Source organism: Staurois parvus, unplaced genomic scaffold, assembly GCF_062004578.1.
Source record: "Staurois parvus isolate SC_StPar_1 unplaced genomic scaffold, SC_StPar_1.0 ptg001255l, whole genome shotgun sequence".
In the NCBI taxonomy this organism is placed as follows: domain Eukaryota; kingdom Metazoa; phylum Chordata; class Amphibia; order Anura; family Ranidae; genus Staurois; species Staurois parvus.
Window position 1 is genome coordinate 1367501 of NW_028319051.1, and position 19827 is coordinate 1387327.

The 19827-nt window shown below is 44.2% G+C and overlaps 1 protein-coding gene across 1 annotated transcript in view; it reads left to right on the forward strand.

The window, feature by feature from the left end:
• The window catches only part of LOC149437781 (unconventional myosin-X-like), a 241135-nt gene that overhangs the window by 186178 nt on the left and 35130 nt on the right, over nucleotides 1–19827 (forward strand). Inside the window, exons 23-30 of the mRNA XM_089660637.1 lie at nucleotides 2620–2910; nucleotides 4450–4489; nucleotides 4691–5485; nucleotides 7755–7878; nucleotides 9432–9678; nucleotides 13937–14032; nucleotides 15946–16039; nucleotides 16204–16259. Coding sequence (XP_089516763.1) covers nucleotides 2620–2910; nucleotides 4450–4489; nucleotides 4691–5485; nucleotides 7755–7878; nucleotides 9432–9678; nucleotides 13937–14032; nucleotides 15946–16039; nucleotides 16204–16259 — 1743 coding nt within the window. The remainder of the gene's footprint in view (nucleotides 1–2619; nucleotides 2911–4449; nucleotides 4490–4690; nucleotides 5486–7754; nucleotides 7879–9431; nucleotides 9679–13936; nucleotides 14033–15945; nucleotides 16040–16203; nucleotides 16260–19827) is intronic.

Sequence of the window (19827 nt, forward strand, 5' to 3'; positions counted from 1 at the left end):
TTTTTTTAATTTTCTTTTCTGTATTCTGTAGCCTTATTCTTTGATTTTTTGTTTGAGCTCATGTTATTATTTGTCTCTTCCTTGTTCTGTTTTTGTTTGTGTTTTATAAATGCAAAATAGCTTATGGGGATAGGGAGGAGAACTGTAAGTAAAAGTGAAACTATACATACAAGTTAGGTCAACCGTAAGACATTAGTCTGCGGCTTCTCCTTTCACTGTCCAGTCATAGACTTGGGTAGGGAGGAGACCTGTAAGTAAAAATGAAATGCACATTAGTCCACTACTTCTCCTTTCGTTGTCTAATCATAGGATGGGGGTAGTGAGGGAAACTGCAAATAAAGAGCAGATCCCCTGGAAGACATTAGTCTACCTTCATTGTCTAGTCATACACCTGTAAGTAAAAGTGAAACTGCACGATTAGATCAGGTCTCCTATAAAACATTTAGTCCACGGCTTCTCCTTTCACTGTCCAGTCATGGTTGGGGTAGGGAGGAGACCTGTGTGAAGTGAAACTACACCATTAGATCAGGTCCTGTACCTGATATTAGTTCACTGTTTACCCCTTCACTGTCCAGTCAAGGGGTAGGGAGGAGACTTGCAAGAAAAAGTGCAACCACACACGAAGAGTAGGCTCCCTGTCATACAGGTATGTATTGGAGCTGTATGGTAGAGCTGTGTAAATCTCCTAAATGGATAGACAGATAAACAAAACATTTGGAGGGTAAAATGTGTGTGTATATATGTATGTATGTGTATATATATATGTGTGTGTGTGTGTGTGTATATATATATATATATATATATATATATATATATATATATATGTATGTATGTATGTATGTATGTATATATATATATATATATATATATATATATATATATATATATATATATATATAAATTTTGCCCTAGAATGTGTATATATATGTGTGTGTACGTATATATGAATGTGAGTTCCCTAACCCTCAAGGAGCTTAGATTGTAAGCTCCTTGAGGGTTAGGGACTGTGTGAAAATACAATGTACACTATATTGCCAAAATTATTGGGCCAGCCCTCCAAATCATTGGATTCAGGTGTTCCAATCACCTCCGTGGCCATAACTGTATAAAATCAAGCACCTAGGCATGCAGACTGCTTCTACAAACATTTGTGAAAGAATGGGTCGCTCCCAGGAGCTCAGTGACTCCAAGCGTGGTCCCGTGATAGGTTGTCACCTGTGTAATATGTACATCCGTGACATTTCCTGGCTACTAAATATTCCACGCTCAACTGTTAGTGGGATTATAACAAAGTGGAAGCAACTGGGAACAACAGCAACTCAGCAACCAAGTGGTAGGCCACGTAAAATGACAGAGCGGGGTCAGCAAATGCTGAAGCGCACAGTGCAAAGAAGTCGTCAACTGTCTGCAGAGTCAATAGCTAAAGACCTCCAAACTTCATGTGGCCTTCAAATTAGTACAACAGCAGTGCATAGAGAGCTTCATGGAATGGGTTTCCATGGCCGAGCAGCTGCATCCAAGCCTTACATCACCAAGTGCAATACAAAGTGTCCGTGGCAGTGGTGTAAAGCATGCTGCCACTGGACTCTAGAGCAGTGGAGACGTGTTCTCTGGAGTGACAAATCACTCTTCTCTGTCTGGGAATCCGATGGACGTGTCTGGGTTTGGCGGTTGCCAGGAGAATGGGACTTGCCTGACTCCACTGTGCCAAGTGTAAAGTTTGGTGGAGGGGGGATTATGGTGTGGGGTTGCTTTTCAGGGGTTGGGCTTGGCCCCCTAGTTCCAGTGAAGGGAACTCTTAAGGCGTCAGCATACCAAGACATTTTGGACAATTTCATGCTCCCAACCTTGTGGGAAGACTTTGGGGATGGCCCCTTCCTGTTCCAACATGACTGCGCACCAGTGCACAAAGCAAGGTCCATAAAGACATGGATGAGCGAGTTTGGGGTGGAGGAACTTGACTGGCCTGCACAGAGTCCTGACCTCAACCCGATAGAACACCATTGGGATGAGTTAGAGCGGAGACTGCGAGCCAGGCCTCCTCCCCCGACATCAGTGCCTGACCTCACAAATGTGCTTCTGGAAGAATGATCAAACCTTCCCATAGACACCCTCCTAAACCTTGTGGACAGCCTTCCCAGAAGAGTTGAAGCTGTTATAGCTGCAAAGGGCGGGGCCAACTCAATATTGAACCCTACGGACCAAGACTGGGATGCCATTAAAGTTCATGTGTATGGAAAGGCAGGCGGCCCAATACTTTTGGCAGTACAGTGTATATGTGTAAAGTGCTGCATGAATTGACGGCACTACATAAGTATCTTTTTAATAAAAGATAAAATATTTCAACTGTGTAATGTTTGATTTGATTTTAGCATTGAGTACTCTAGTGGTGTCACCTCTTCACTTCCAGCATGCTGACTGGACGATAAAGGAGCAGCAATGCACTGATCAGTTATTAGCTGAACTGACTCTGCTCTCTCCTCCTGTCAGCATGTTCCCTGTCAGCACATGTGACTTGCAGCAGACTCTGATTCGCTCCTAGCAATGTTATGTATAGAGTTCAGCTCCAAACAATATTTTATGTGAACTTCATCTTATTTTTATTCTCCTAATTTCCAGGAAGTATTATAAAGCTATTCGTCTCAGTATTATCACCATTCAGAAGAACTACCGGGCTCACTACTGGAGGGCCACCTTTGTGCGCCTCCGACACTCAGCTCTGCAGTTCCAGAAGCACTGGCGTGGGAGAACGGCCAGACACCTCTATCGACAAATGCTGGAAGAGGAGAGGAAGAGACGAGAGGAAGAGGAGAGGAAGAGGAAGGAAGAGGAAGAGAGGCGGAGGAGGGAGCTGGAGGAGCAGAGGAAACTGGAGGAAGAGAGGAAGAGACGAGAAGAGGAAGAGAGGAGGTAGAGAGAACAGGAGTTCAGAGGGCTGATGGGAATCCTATACACGGGCCTAGTAAACACTACACTGTAGTCAGAATTGAAAATGTATATACACACCCCTCCTGTTCAGGGCACCCCACTATACCTCCAGTTGTACCGGCTGCTCTCCTGGACTGAAATTGCTTACTCTGAGTTCACTGCACACTGTGAGCTTCTCACAATGTGCATTAGAATCTGCAGCAAGTCAGAGCGCGCCTCATTTCCTGGCTGGAGGACGTCTCACTTTCCTTCCCAGCCTCACTTTCCCAGGCCCATCCTTTTCAGTCATTGGATTTCAGTTCTTTTAACCATGAAGGCTCAGCATCACATGTAGGTGTTACCTAGGGTGGTCTGCATGCCATTACCCTGGAACACCTACTCCTCCAGACCAGGGGTGGACTGACAACTCATGGGGCCCCCGGGCAATAGGGGATCATGGGGCCCTTGTGTCCTTGCCCAAACTCAAAAAAGCCTATGAAAAAGGTATCAGGGACATCTCATGGGGCCCCCTACTGACCCCGGGCCCTCGGGCAGTGCCTGAGTTTCCAAATGGTCAGTCCGCCCCTGCATGCATAGTTAGCGTGGCTGAAAAAAGACAAAAGTCCATCCAGTTCAACCAAAAAAAAAAAAGTTATGATCCTATTCCAGAGGTTTCCAAACTTTGTAAGCAAATGGTCAGTCCTCCCCTGCTCCAGACTGACATCCACCCATCAACGCATTTTGATGTTGCACAACTCCTGAAATTCAGCCCACTGCTTGTGTTAGAGCTCAGGACTCTTAAAGGAGTCTTAAGGCAGTAATGTTTGTAGGAAGCTATGTACAGCACCCTGCTGGCCTCTCCCACCAGCCATGCTTTGCCTGCATTGCATATAGAACCAAAGTAACATCTAAAAATTTAGTGGATCTAAAATTAGGTATTTAATCAAAGCTGAAGCTTTTTTCTTCTGTTTTTAACTTCTTTAACTTTGATTCAGTAGAAGGCACTTAGGTGCCTACAGGTAGCTGTAGTTTTTTCTTGAATGCCCCTGTAATCCCAAAACCCAGGGCACTGTGTTATGCAAATCTCAGCCTAATTTCAGAATCCCATGATTAGCCTTCCTCTAATAATGCTATGGTCCAGGTGTGGGCCAGTACACCCTAGGTCAGATTGGAATTTGCATACCGGAATGTTCCAGGATTTGTGGCTCATGGGGCGCTCCAAAATAAAATTTTACCTGCAAGCACCTTACTGGATCAAAATGGTTGTGTTTGCCACCACTACAGGTACACTTTAAATTGCATTTCTGACTTTAGCACACTTGCATTTTGTCTTGGATCGCCTTATAATTACTGTACAATGAGGGTCCTTTTCTGTAGCATTACCTTGCTTGAAAGAAAGAGGGTATGCTGTGCAGGATCCCACTAGTCAGATGAGAAATTGCTTTCACAGCTTTTGAGCAGAATGAGTGTTGAGTTCTGACATGAAGTATAGCCTTGCATACATGTTGACTATGTGCTTATTGGTTGTTGTTTTTTTCCTAGGGAGCAAGAGAGGCTGGAGGCTGAGCTCCGCGCTGCACAGGTAAGTCATGCTGAAGTACACTGATACTTCTGCACCCTTTAATAGAGGTCAGATACATCAAGTGTTAAATGCTAAAAGCTGCAGCTCATGTCAACTTTTGGAAATGACCTTTTAGCAGTATAAAATAGTTCAAACCTTTTTTTTAAGGTGCTAATCAAATGTTGAAATCTATTTACAAATGGAGGTGGTTTTACCTTTTAGGAAGAGCAGGAGAAGGCTCGGAACCTGGAGAACATTTTGCTGCAGGAAGAGGAGAGAAGACAGATGGATGAGATACTAAGATTGGAGAAAGAGATTGAAAAACTCCACCAACAACAGAAAGTGGATGGTGTCTCCATTTCGTGCATTGATACCCGGAATGAGGTAACACGAAAGCGAGAAGAAGAGATCCACAAGTTGGAGAAGGAAGCCTCTAGAGTAGCACAAGAGTTCCTAGAGCTCTTGGATTTCGGTAATTTGGATGAGAGTGCCAACAGCCTGGAGAATGGAGTTGATGGAACTCTACACGTGGAAGAGAGCTTGGTTGCACCTCTGGCTGAGGAAGAAGTGGATGAAGGATTCCATGCAGATGATGAATTTTTGCCACCTCCGCCACCTATGCTGTTGGAAGACGACATCCCAAGAACCAGTGATAGCTTCTCTGAAGATGGTACCTACATGAAAATCCCTGAAGACCACATTGGCAACTCCACAGATTCCCAGATTTCTCCATTGGAGCCAGTGTCTTCTACAGATGCTTATACTGCCATCTCAGATAGGTCAGAGAGCATTTATCAGTGTTTATCTGATAATCAGAGCAACAGTGAAGAAGCTCAAGAACCTATTTACAGCTACCCACCTGACGTGGAATCTGATTATGATCACGAAGAGTTTGATGAAGGCGCACCAGGTTCAGCTGATGCTAGGAACTCAAGTGATGGCCACCTAACTGATGAAGAGATACCTCGAATTTCCAAGCCCAACAGCTATGGATCTCAGTGTGGAAGTCTGGATTCAGTGAGTATCAAAATAAGGTAGCCCCCACCCAAACAAACATCTTTTTAGATTAAAACGAGATAAAACTTTTTAAGACAAGTTCTGAGATTTTCTTTGGGTTTTGTGAGTATAAAGAATCTTTTTTTAAGATATAATATTTATGATAATGCAAAATATTCTTGACTGTCCCTAGAAAACAAATGAGAACCATCATGCCCCCCTGCAAATAAGAGTTCATATTTTCTTTTCCTAATCATTTTAGCAAAGCTTGACTGAAGAATTTGCAGCCTGGTCCCCTGCTGCAGTCAGTGGTTTCTCCCTCCAGCTCCTACATCACTACAAGACACAGGGGCAGTTGGCTGGAACTATTGCGGGCAACAGGGGCACATCCTGCAAGTATGTCAAATACTGGACTAGGCAGTAGTATCTCTGAAATACACCACAGATCGGTTGTGGGAGAGCCAAGTGTGAACTCTCTTCTTTACAAGGTGCACTTTGGTTTTCATCCTCTAAAGAAGTAAAAGGTCCCGTGCACACTTTTCAACCTAGCCAGAAAAAATCCCAACAAAACTGTTTTAACACTCAGCATGAAAATCGGGGAGTTTGTTGCATATATTTACAATTATATGTAAAGCTACCCAGGCATCAAGGTACCTCTGAAAGTAAAATCCCTAATTTAGAACTGAGTTCCCAACTACGGGGCATATATAGCAATTCACAAACTGAGAGCAGGCAAGATGACCTATTCATCTATCAACATTACCAAAACATCTTACTCCTTGTTAAAAGAGAAGTTTTGAAAAAAGATTCATATTCAACTCGGTGAATGCAGCATCAGTCTGATGCAGCATCTGTCCACCACTGTCTCAACACTGAGAACTGAGCGAGCAGTGGACTCTTCAGTGAGCAGAGAGGCGGTGAAAGTCAGTCTTCGGCTCTCCGCTCTGCCTCTCCAGCGCTTACTGGAGCACAGGGCTGTGGAGGGGCCGGGAGTGGCTGGCTCAGGGTCTCTGTGGCTCGCTGAGAGGATGAGCTAGCTGCTAATCCAGGCATCTGGGTGGATCCCGACATTAAAGTCGGGATCTCTCCAGAGTCTAGACCAGTTGTGTGACGTCAGCCGACAGCAGACTTTAACCCACTGTTGGCTGAATATGGGTAACAGCAGTGGTGTATTTAGGTCTTGTGCTACCCTAGGCAACACAAAAACCAGCGCCCCCCCCGCAGAGAGTGCCTGACATTGACCAACAACGCCCCTGACTCCCACCCGAGAGAGCCTTCCACTACCACTGCCCCCCACACACCAGTCACCATCCCCCATGGCGAGAGAGAGAAAGACGCTCATCTTCACAGCTCTGGACATCCCCAGGAACAAGAGTCGTGCTCTGCATACACCGTCATGAAACCCACAACCTCCCTCGGTACCCACCAGGTCCCCGTGTCCCTTCTTCCGTCCCTTTTTAGGAAGGGCAGTGCTGCCCCCCTGAAAAATGCCACCCTAGGCAAATGCCTTGTTTGCCTTGTGGTAAATACATCCCTGGGTAACAGGAGTGCAGAATGAAGTGCATTCCTGTGACCTACAGGAGCAGTAGGAACAAAAGCGCTTTGGTCCTACTTCTCCTTTAAGTCATTTCAATGGCATATATATATCATAAACCAGCTTTAGTTTCATATTTACTGAATTTACTTTTACTTGCTACCAAGCCAGCAGGTGCATACTTTCAAAAGCATCAGTTCTCTTGTACTTCTATGGCTGTGTTTTGAAACCGATCTGAAAAGCAGGAGAGATCAGACTACACAGACTGCAGACTGACTCTCAGAGGAGCTACACACTCCTTCCTCTCTCCTAAGAGAGAGCCATTTCTACAGAGAGGAAGCAAAACAAGCTTTGGAAACAGATTGTCATGGACATTTTTTCTATTCAGTGGGTATTTGTGAAATGAAGATTTTATACAAATAGTTAAAAGAAGATATAAAGGATCCATTTATGAACATATAATAAAGCAAAGTTGATAAAAATGCATTATGCTTTTTTCTAAGAGTGGGAATAAAATATTTGTGGGCTTCTAATGCAGGGCGGGATCAGCTCTAGTGCACTTGATGGCAGTTGTCACCTGTCTCCACTCTCACTCAGATGTGAATATTATATGTTAGTGTTTTACTGCGCTTTTCCAAAGTGGTGCAGAAAAGTGCTGAAAATGAGTTCTACATAAGGCAGTCCTTGGATTTGTTGAGGTTTCATCTTGTTCAGATGATTGATCAGGTTTCACATACCATTGCATTTTCTCTGCAGTTTCTGGACAGTGATGAGGAAGTGGACAGCCACATAGACACCGATGAGGAACTGATGACTTCCCGGGTCACTCTCTTCAATGGAGGAGGACCACCATATTTTCACAGTTACCTGTATATGAAAGGTAGGACTTTCTCTTAAAGTTAGATTGCCTGTTTTGTTTTTTTAATTATGTAACAAAGATTGATGGTTTTGTTATGTTTTGAGTAAGTGTACATAGAAAAGAGAAAACCCCTGGTTGGTCTTCAACAGCTAAGGTGCTGTTCTGACCAGGACTTCTGGAAGTATGTTTCCACATAGAATCCGCTATGAGGCCAGTCATACCTGTGTTATCTAGAGGATACATTCCCAAGATATGGGCTTAGATAAAGGATCATGGACTTAAAAAAAAAAGATGGGGAACCAAGAGCTTCCCTACTGTAGTCAGAACTTCCTGAACTTCCTAAGAACTGGAATGAAGTAATATGTTCGCTCTATTAGCCAGCTAATTTCCTGCTATAAGTTTTTCTAGTTTTAGAGAAAAAAAAGCACTTCTGATTATTTGTTCTGTAGAGCAACTCTGGTTGCTGCTTCTGCAAGAAGATCATAAGAAGTCTTAAAGGAGAAGTGTGGGAATCTAAAAAACAAACCTACATGCCTACCTACCTGCTGCAGCATTGGTGCGATGCTGCAAGTTGTCCTTCACTGGCTCTAAGCTTGAGAACTGAACGATCACATGATTGCTGATCGCTCAGTTCTTGGTCTTCCCGGAGCAGAGAGTGGTGATTGTCAGTCACCGACTTTGGATCTGCCCCTTAAGCTGTCTTTGGAGTGCCAGGCTATGGAAGGGGGCGGGAGCAGCTGGCTCAGGCTTTCAGCGGTGCGCAGAGAAGCTGAGTCAGCTGCCTGCCTGTACGGCATCTGGTTGGATCCCAACATTATTTTTAGGATCCCTCCAGAGTTTGGAGCCCACTGTTGGCTGATTCTGGGTCACAGGTAAGTGCACTCCTGTGACCCACATGAGAAGAATGGCCAAAAGAGCTTTGGCCATACTTCTCTTTTAAGCCAGTGAGTTGCTCAAATCATGCCCAGTTTTGGAAAATTGATGGTCACCTTATAAAGGGTCAGCCCACACAAAACTTTTCATTTTGCAAAGTTTTCTTGTACTCGGAGAGTATGGTGACGAGTTCTGCGTTCCCAGGTTTGATTGCTGCAGCAATTATAATGGGTTTGCATTCTCCCTTTTGAAGGCTTGGTTAACATTCTATTCTGAAGAATTAAATATAAGCAGTGGAAACATCCAATATTGACCCAGTTTTAGCAGGATTCTTGAGATTTTAATGTTGGCAAAAACAGAGCCAGAACTAGGTTGAGGAAATCTTTGAGTGTCCAAAGTTTAGAAGATGCCAGCAGATGATACCACCATGTAGACTAAGGCTAAGATATCACTGTTGGCTAGGCTTAATAAACTCTGAGGTCGTTTAATAATTGCAAGACTCTATCATAATGGCTATTCCAGGTGGGAAGACCTTGGGACTAAACTGGGTGTAGATGGTTTACTACTGGCATCCCCCAAGAGTTTTCAAAGCTGGTGGTGATTCCATATGCTGCATCATCCCAAACCAGAAATATCATTTTAGGCTAGGCTAACCCTTTACAGACCCTTTCCCAAGCTAAAGATACTGTTGGTCCTTGCAGCTGGAGGCTTAATGAACATGTGGAGACGGCGATGGTGCGTTCTGAAGGATGAGACCTTCATGTGGTTCCGTACCAAACAAGAAGCTCTGAAATCTGGATGGCTGTATAAGAAAGGAGGCGGCATGTCCACGCTGTCGCGACGCAACTGGAAGAGGCGCTGGTTTGTCCTGAGAGAGTCCAAGCTGATGTATTTTGAGAATGACAGTGAGGAGCGGCTGAGGGGAACCATTGACATTCGAGCAGCCAAGTGAGTGTCCTTCTTTCTGAACGCTCCATAATTGGTCCCCCGCCTTTTTATTTTTGGTGTAGACTTATTTATTAGGCCTAAACCACCAATGGTGGGTTGTGATTTGGACAATCTGTGCTGTAGCTTGCAATCAATAATTTTGAGCAGAACTCCAGGAAATTGTTTTTTTTTTGTCCCATGCAGTAGGGCTGTGCCCACACTGCATGGGTTAACATCTTGTTTTGTCTAGGGGTGAATGCAGAGCTTATACTCACCCAATCCTTTGATCTGCCAGAAAACGGCACTCCCCCACATCCAGTGGTGGACTGTTCCTGCTGTCCTCACCTCCAGAGCCGGTTTATGGGCATGATGACATCAGGAATAGTCCACCACACAAGACCGCTAGACTGCTGGGGGGGAGCAGGAGCAGCCAAGACCAGTTTTGCGCTGGGAGGATCAGAGAATTAGGTTAGTATATCTCCTCTCTCCTCACACTAGACAAAAACAAGTGGTTAACCAATGCAGTGCGGGCACAGCCCCACTGCATGGGAAAAAGTTTTTTTCCCGGAGTTCTGCTTTAAGCAAGTCAAGGCCTTTCATATTTTAAATCTGCAGTCCAGTTGTAGCCTTGATAAGAAGGAAAATAAGCTTTTGAAAGTTTGGAATATTCTTTCATAAGCTTTGAAAGTTACTCCCCAGATATTAAGTGCTAACTGCAACTTTTCTAACAGCAGCCGCTGTCACTTTTGAAATTGTGCAGTGCTCCGCTCCACACAGCCGCGTCATTCTTTCACAGAGAGATCTATGGATGAATGAACTACAAGTCCCATCTGTCACTGTGGCAGATGGACTTGTAGTTCTCAGTGGAATACAAGTGTGGTGATCAGCATCTTCGTAGTCTATTGACACTTCCTCCAGTTCTCCAATCAAAAGTCCATATATCAGACAGAGAGCTGGAGGAAGAGTTTGCAGGAGCCTGGCATTGAACCCATGATCCACTGGTCATGGGTGCAATACTTTGCAGGCTCCTGTGGGAAAAAAAAGATAAATGCACATTTTTTTCCCTGTAAAAATATGTACATTTTTTTAAAGGTGAACTTGGCCTTTAAACCAGCCTTTTTTAACCAGGGTGCCCAGATACCCTTGAGGTTTCTTCAGGGGTGCCTTGGCAAAATGCCTAAAAAATTACCAAAAATTGTATACAAGCCAGAGGTGGATCAAGCCTGCCTTTTACCCTAGCTTCACATCTGTGAGGGTGGTACCGAAGCGGATCTGCACAAAAATCCGTGCAGCCGCACCACCCACACAGAGAATTGGGGACCCGCTGGCAGGTGCCATTAGTTCTAATGGTACGCCGCCCGCACTGGTTCTGCCAGGCGGAAGTGTTAACCATTTAGCCACTGTGCTGCCCCAAAGATGCTGCAAGCAGGAGTTTTTGCACCGATCCGCAAGCGCAACACCGCAGTGTGAAAACATACATCGATATACATTCACATACATAGGGAAGCGTTTTTCTTGAGCTTTTCAGGTGCTTTTTTTTACGCAAAAACGCTTCAAAAACTCCTCAGTGTGAAAGTAGCCTAATGAAGAAAAACTGAGGGAGAAGAGAAACCCTGGAATACTAGTCAGTATCAGTGTGCAAAAGTGTATTTGATTTGGAAGAATAAATCATCTCTAATGTTGGGTGTCCTACATGTGTGGATGTTGACACATTATGTAAGAATTATTTTTTAAGAACTTTTAGAATAGTTTTTACATTTTAGAATGGGGTGCCTCTGGACTGTCCATTATTTTAAAGGATGCCTTTCTTGAAAAAAGGTCGAGAAACACTGCTTTAAACATTACAATATATTGAGGTTGATTTATTAAAACTGGAGAGTGCAAAACCTGGTGCAGCTCTGCATAGAAACCAATCAGCTTCCAGGTTTTATTGTCAAAGCTTAATTGAACAATCTAAAGTTAGATGCTGATTGGCTCCCATGCACAGCTGCACCAGATTTTGCAATCTACAGTTTAAGTCTGGCCATACATTACACAATTTTTTGAGAACTTTGCTTTAGATTTACCAAAAAACATATAATATGAGGTCAAACCTAAACACTTTCAATTGTATCCAGTTAGGCAGGCCCTTGCACTACATAATTGAAGGTAAATCTAAAGGAAATTGTAAGAAAATTGTATAGTGTATGGCCAGCCTTCGTAAATCAATCCCATTGTGTACTAATTAGTAAATTTAAGATTTATGATTGTATCTAAAATTCTCATGAGCTTTTGAAAGCTATTGATGAAGAAAAATAGTTTCTAAAAGATATATTTAACCCCTTCATGCCGGCCGCACAAAAATGTGCGGCCTCCTGGCATCTGGGCCTAGACGCCAAGCGGCCGCACATTTGCGTTCATGTAACAAAAAACATATGCGCTGAGAGCGCGTGCCCTGCGCACTCCCAGCACACATGGGCGGTACTCACGGAAAGGTCCCGGTCCGCTCTTTCGATCGGGACCTTTCCCGATCATGTGACCGGCCGTGACGTGACATCACGGCGGCCACATGACACTAAGCCGCACCCCGTCCCTCCCACCTCCCGGTGCAGGAACTCCTCTTCACGCCGGGACGATCCGGCGTGAAGGGGTTAATTAAGGTTGGCCATACACTATACAATTTTCTGTCCAATTTCCTTTAGATTTACCTTCAACTATGTAGGGCAAGGACCTGCCTAATTGGATACAATTGAAAGTGTTGTTAGTTTTGACCTTATAATTATATGGTTTTTGGTAAATCTAAATCAAAAATCTAAAGAAAATTGTATAATGTATGGCCAGCCTAAGGTAGGCTGAGATGAGAATATTATAGAATTCTCTGCGGATGATTAAAATACATTGTTATTGGGTTGGAGAAATCCCAGTAGCCAGTGGCCCAAATTCACTAAAGCACAAAACATGATGGATCTTTTTTTTCTGTGCATTATGTGCTTATTCCAATGCTCATTCTTTGACTCATTATAAGCAATACAGTATTCTATATAAAATTTAGATTGTAAGCTCTGACGAGCAGGGCCCTCTGATCCCCCCCCCCCCCGTACTAAATTAAACGCCCTTATGTTGTAAAGTGCTGTGTAAACTGTTGGTGCTATATAAACCCTGTATAATAATAATAGTAATAATAATAATACCTGACCATCCTGCTCAGCTGCATGCAATATTAACCACTTCAAGTCCGGACACTTTCACCCCCTTCCTGTCCAGGCCAATTTTCAGCTTTCAGCGCTATCACACTTTGAATGACAATTGCGCAGTCATGCAACACTGTACCCATATGAATTTTTTGGCATTTTTTTGAGACAGGTAAAGCTTTATTTTGGTGGTATTTATTCACCACTGGGATTTTTATTGCTATGTAAATGAAAAAGTCCAAAAATGTTGAAAAAAAGTTTTTCTTATAACATTTTGCAAATAAATAATTTCATCATAAATCTTGGCCAAAATTTATTCCGTTATCTTTTTAGTTAAAAAAACAAAAAAACAAATTAGTTTATAACCTAGCATTACAATTTTTAAACATTTTTTTTTTTTACTTTTTTTTAAATTTTTTATATGATTTGTTTTTTTTTTTTTTTTTTTTTTTTTTTTTTTTTTACATACTGTCACCCTAGCAGTACAGTGTCACCATGGTGACACTGTACTACTTGTGGGGGGTGATGAAGATTTTTTTTTTTCTTTTACACTGATTGCTTTTACACCCATAAAGGCTGTAAAAGCAATCATTTCTCCTTCTCTCTGGCTGCATTCTTGCAGTCATTGAGAACTACTGAGTGAGCTGTGATTGGTCACAGCTTGTCACATGGAACAAGGCTGTTGTGAATAGCCTTGTACCATGTGACCTCTGTGATCATTCACAGATTTCACACGTAGTAAGCAATAATGTCAGAAGTGACATATTGCTTACTACTCTGCATGTGATCACTGATATGCCAATCAGTGGTCACATGATGGGGACCTGGAACAGAGGTCCCGTCTGACGATCGCGGTGCTGCACGCTCCCAGGGAGCGCGCACAAGCAGGGTGCGGGGAGGCCGTTTATAAACGACCACCCGCACCTGCACTGCCACCGTCTGGCCGTTTATATACAACGGCCGGCCGGAAGGTGGTTCATTTTCCCATGGATGCATTCTTACTGTTGCTCCCCCAGTAGGGCGGTATGTATAGAACGCGGAGGTCCTGTAGCTTTGCATGGTAAGTGCAGAATTCGTATAATGTCATCCAAATTTGTTGTGTCTTTCAGAGCCATCATTGATATACATGAGAAGGAGAATGCTTTGGATGTTGTGACGGAAGAGAGGACCTATCACATTGTGGCGGAGACTCCAGAAGATGCAAGGTGAGGAAAATCCTTTAGCCCGGGTTCACATATATGCGGCGCGGTATATCGCATGTGATTGGCATAGGAGCCGCACCGCATTCCTGTGCAAATCACATGCCATTTGTGTGCGGTGCGATTGGAGCCATACATTTTGTGTGGCTCTAATCGCATCGCACTCGCAACAACAAGGTGCAGGACCCTTATTTTGGTCCTCACTAGAACCCGATCACATGGGTATTCACACCTATGCGATCCGATTCTACACATCGCACTGCGGACCGCTTTCGGGGTGGTGTTAACTTGAAGTAGTGCGATTTCAAAGCTGCTGGTCAGTGCGACTTCATGCATAATGTCAAATCGCATGACAAATCACATTGGTGTGAATGGGGGCTAAAAAAATAAATGCATCCAACGGCAAAATAGGTATCGGTAATTGGTATCAGCAATACATAATGCATTGAGTCGCTGCCATGTGATTGGCTGATTAGCAGTTTGTGTTTCCAAGCAATCGAACAGGTTGTACCTAATAAAGTAGCCAGTGAGTGTATATGCAGTGCAGGAAAAGCAACAAATCCTGTGCATTCCCCACACCGCATCCAAATCTGTTCATGCGATCTGCTGCGGTTGTCAGTGTTAAGTTATCGACGACCCAAGAACAGATTGCAAAACACAGTGCGATTGCCAGAATCGGAGCACATGGATGTGAACACCTATGCATCCAATTTCTGTGCAACAAAAAGAAGCTGCATGCACCTTTTTTCGTTCGGGTGTAGTGCAATTTGAGCCACACAAAATGAATGGGCTCAAATCACACTGCAAAGTATCGCTTGTGATTTGATTAGGAGTGCAGTGTGATTCCTCTGTTCTCAGCTGCATAGAGAAGTGAGGGTGGAGAAACAGCAGTACACTGGTCTTCCCAGTGAATGGCTATGCAGGTAGGGGCATGTTAGCTCAAGCCTGATCATTGGATTAGCTCGAACCACAGCCAGAAAACTGACCACACTGTGCTCCCAAGCCTAGTGTGGTCAGTTTTTAATAGGAAAACAGAGGGACTGGCAGGAACACTGGGAATTTCACACAAAGGAAGCCATACAAAGAGAACAGGGGACTTTTTCATACAAGTACATGATACAGCAGGCACAGATCGGGAATAGGAAATGTTGGGTTCACATATTCTTTAATATTAAAGTAGTGCTCTTGCTTTGTGTAAAGAGGAGGGTCAACAATGGGGCTGACTTCCACAGAACAATGATGTCACACCCCTTGGCGTCCACTGCTTTAGATGTTGATGTGAAGGAGTGTTCCTTCCCACCAGCCCCAGGATCTGCACATTTACACACAGGAGCTGGAGGGTTGTGGGCACGTGACCGCAAAAATTGGGGGGAAAATGTATACAGAGGAATGGGGAGGCAACATTTTAAAGTAGGCTTTTCATCTGTTTTAGGAAACCTGTACAGTGAGTAATGATACCAAACTAGCAGACTAGCCTCTTGCAGTCCCTATACAGCAGGGCTGGAGTGTGAGAGAAAGAAGCAGCTCAAGGAGCCAATCCGTTCATGTGCTGACAAGAAGCAGGCTGATAGGAGGAGAGAGCAGAGTGACATAGACATGAGCCTATTACTGTGTTGCTTCTCCTTTTGATTGTCCAATCACAGCCTGGTGGCAGGTCCATGGACAGTCTGGGCTCAGAGGAAGTGGGTTGAATGATGCTGAGGATATCTAGAGGCAAAAAAAGGCAAAAGCTGGTTTTGTTGCTTTTTTTTAATGGGCTTTTTATCATTGTATTGTTTTTGGCTTGATATTCATTGTATTGTTTTTGACTTGATATTCATTGTATTGTTTTTGACTTGATATTCATTGTATTGTTTTTGGCTTGATTTTTGTCTTTAAGTGACCGTCTTAGCTAACATGTATTTATTTCTCCCCATCAGTGGCTGGTTCAATGTTCTGAGCCGAGTTCACACGGCGACCGCCCAACAGCTGCGAGATATGAGGGATGAGCAAGCCAACCCCAAGAATGCTGTGGTGAGTGTCTGCCCTGTGAGTCAGGAGTTTCAGATCCCGCGGACAGATTTCCTGCACTCCCCTCCAGACAGGACGGCGATCTCTCCTACCCACGTTACATCAATTTCCCGCTAATCTGTTCTGCATTACCATGAAAGATGAACGATCTTCTGTGTCTCCTGCAGGGAACGCTGGACGTCGGGCTCATTGATTCTGTCTGCGCATCAGACTGTCCGGACAGGTAATGTGCGATGTGTACGGACTCTATTGTATATAATGTGGTTTGCAGTGAACACAATGCTTGTCAACTGAAAGCTGTTGTACAATTATCCATTTCCATAAAAACAGTTAAAGTGTGTGTCATATTAAATGCACCGTGCAATGTGCCTCTAAAGGCTCCTTCTCACATGCAGCTTTTCAGAGGGCACGTGACAGTTGCTTGAAAGGCAATATACATAGTACTTACATACAGTACATACATACAGGGGCAGACTGACAACTCATGGGGCCCCTGTGTCCTTGCCCAAACTCAAAAAATCCTATGCAAAAGGTACCAGGGGCATCTCATGGGGCCCCCTACTGACCCCGGGCCCTCGGGCAGTGCCCGAGTTTCCAAATGGTCAGTCTGCCCCTGCATGCATACATGCATAGTTAGTGTGGCTGAAAAACGACAAAAGTCCATCCAGTTCAACCAAAAAAAAAAGTTATGATCCTATTCCAGAGGTTTCCAAACTTTCTAAGCAAATGCTCAATTTACTGTCCTTCAGACTTTAGGGGGGGCCGGACTGTAGCCGGAAGAATAGTGCCCCATTGTTGATATAAGTGAGAAGAAAAGTGCCTCGTTGTCGATATCAGTGAGAAGAATAGTGCCCCATTGTTGATATCACTGAGAAGAATAGTGCCCCATTGTTATCAGTGAGAAGAATAGTGCCCCATTGTTGATATCAGTGAGAAGAATAGTGCCCCATTGTTATCAGTGAAAAGAATAGTGCCCCATTGTTGATATCAGTGAGAAGAATAGTGCCCCATTGTTGATATCAGTGAGAAGAATAGTGCCCCATTGTTATCAGTGAAAAGAATAGTGCCCCATTGTTGATATCAGTGAGAAGAATAGTGCCCCATTGTTGATATCACTGAGAAGAATAGTGCCCCATTGTTATCAGTGAGAAGAATAGTGCCCCATTGTTGATATCAGTGGGAAGAATAGTGCCCCATTGTTGATATCAGTGGGAAGAATAGTGCCCCATTGTTGATATCAGTGAGAAGAATAGTGCCCCATTGTTGATATCAGTGAGAAGAATAGTGCCCCATTGTTGATATCAGTGGGAAGAATAGTGCCCCATTGTGGATATCAGTGAGAAGAATAGTGCCCCATTGTTGATATCAGTGAGAAGAATAGTGCCCCATTGTTGATATCAGTGAGAAGAATAGTGCCCCATTGTTGATATCAGTGGGAAGAATAGTGCCCCATTGTTGATATCAGTGGGAAGAATAGTGCCCCATTGTTGATATCAGTGGGAAGAATAGTGCCCCATTGTTGATATCAGTGGGAAGAATAGTGCCCCATTGTTGATATCAGTGGGAAGAATAGTGCCCCATTGTTGATATCAGTGGGAAGAATAGTGCCCCATTGTTGTTATCAGTGAGAAGAATAGTGCCCCATTGTTGATATCAGTGAGAAGCATAGTGCCCCATTGATGGCGTCAGTTGTAGAGGGAATGGTGCTTCATCACTGGTGACAGTTGGTGGAATAGTGCCCCAAGGGCCAGATAAATGCAAGCAGAGGGCCACATCAGACCCCAGGCTGCAGTTTGGAGACCACTGCCCTATACCAAACAGTTGCTCCAGAGGAAGGCAAAAACCCAGCAAAGCATGATATGCCCCCTCACCTCCTGTTTTAACCTTCAAAAGGCCGCCCCACTGTGCTGCAATGTGCATTACGCACGGTTGCGCCACAGCCCCTTTAACGTGAATGTGTCTCATTTAGTGGCAACGCTGCCCCCCGAATACCAAGAGTTTTTTTTTTTTAATTTTCCCTGTAGCATGTGTTCAGATCTGAGCGACTGCATCCAACAGGGGCTATGAGGTTGATTTACGAAAGGCAAATAGACTGTGCACTTTGTAAAGTGCACTTTAACTCTGCAAGTGCAGTTGCAGATAAAGCTTCATTTGCAAAGAATACCCAATCACATGCAAGGAAAAACATGAGCTTCTGCTCATATACTAAGCTGTGGAGCATCTGCACCTCGCAAAGTGAACAGCCTATTTCATAGGAAATATTTTTTTTAATATTTTGATATTGACACTTATTGTGTTTTGTCTACTGTGTATTTATACAGGGCCGTGGATAAGGGGGTACCACCAGTCCTCCTGTACGGAGCCCAGGCAGCTGGGTGATTCGAATGTGGGCAGGGAGGGTGATCAGCATGGTAAGGGCAATTACTGGAACCGATCCCCTGTATGGCTCTCTCTGCAGCAGCTGTATGCTGGCTTCTTATCCCCTCCCACTGGCTTTCAGCTGCTGCAGAGAGAGCCATACAGGGGATCGTTTCCAGTAATTGATGGTGCACCATACGTTTCCCCTGCTCCCAGGCCCCTCTGTGTGCCCCCTCCTAACCCTGCAGTGATGCCGGCTTCCCTCCTTCCCTTTCCACAGGCAGCTGCAAGCACACAATAGGATCCTTCAGGATAGAGAGTGAGGGAAGAGTCCGGTAAATGTCACAGTTACCATCCCCTTCCCTTTATGAATGAACACAATGAATGATTAGAACTGATCACTCACTGTGTTCATTCATAACTGAAGCCTAGTAAACAGTGTGTTTTTTTTGGGGGGTGAGCCTGTACGGTTGGCTGTATGGGGCTCCGTGGTTTCTAACAGCAGCCCTGTGTTCATAGCATCATCTGGAGGCCATTACTCCACCAACATAAATTATAGGATAAGTTCACCTTCAGGAACATGTTACATGTTCCACCCATTTTTAGGGTTGAACATGTAACGTGTTACCGCTCCTGCAACAGATCGATGATCCGAGCCTTGTGTGTGACAGCTCCCCAGCTGTCATTTTTTTAAAGTGTGTGACTGCACGGGGCTCCACCCACACAGCCACGTCATTCATTCAGAGTTCTGTGAATGAATCAACTACAAGCACAGATATCCTATGCGGATGTCAGATTGTAGTTCTCAATGAACTATTCATTGATTCTTCCTGTCAGTTTGAAAGTGCCTACCTGTACCTGGTACGGACAGACAGCTCACATTGACAATCTGTAGGAGTCCTGCACTGCACCAACAATCTGCTGATCACTGGTGCAATGCTTTGGGGGCTCCTAAAAAAAAAAAAGAAAGGTAAATGCACGATTTTGTACCTGCAAAAAAAAATGAAAATGTGCATTTATTTATTTATTTTTTTAAAAGGTGAACTTATCCTTTAATCCTTCCACAGAAAACACATATTTAAACGTTATTCTTAGCAACTCCTTCACAGGATTAATAGCCCTGCATTGTATGTGGGGGGAACAAACTTGTGACCACAGCTGAGAGTGGCTTAGAGAGGATCCTACTGGGGACCAGTCCAGCAGAATGAGGGAGCCTGTTGTAGCAAGGGGAAGGTGAGTAATAAATCCTCTTTCACAACCCCCTAGAGCAGGGGTGTCAAACTGGCGGCCCTCCAGCTGTTGCGAAACTACAAGTCCCATCATGCCTCCGCCTTTGGAAGTCATTATTGAAACTGCCAATCTTGCAATGCCTCATGGGACTTGTAGTATGGCAAGAGTTGGAGGGCCCCCAGTTTGACACCTGTGCCCTAGAG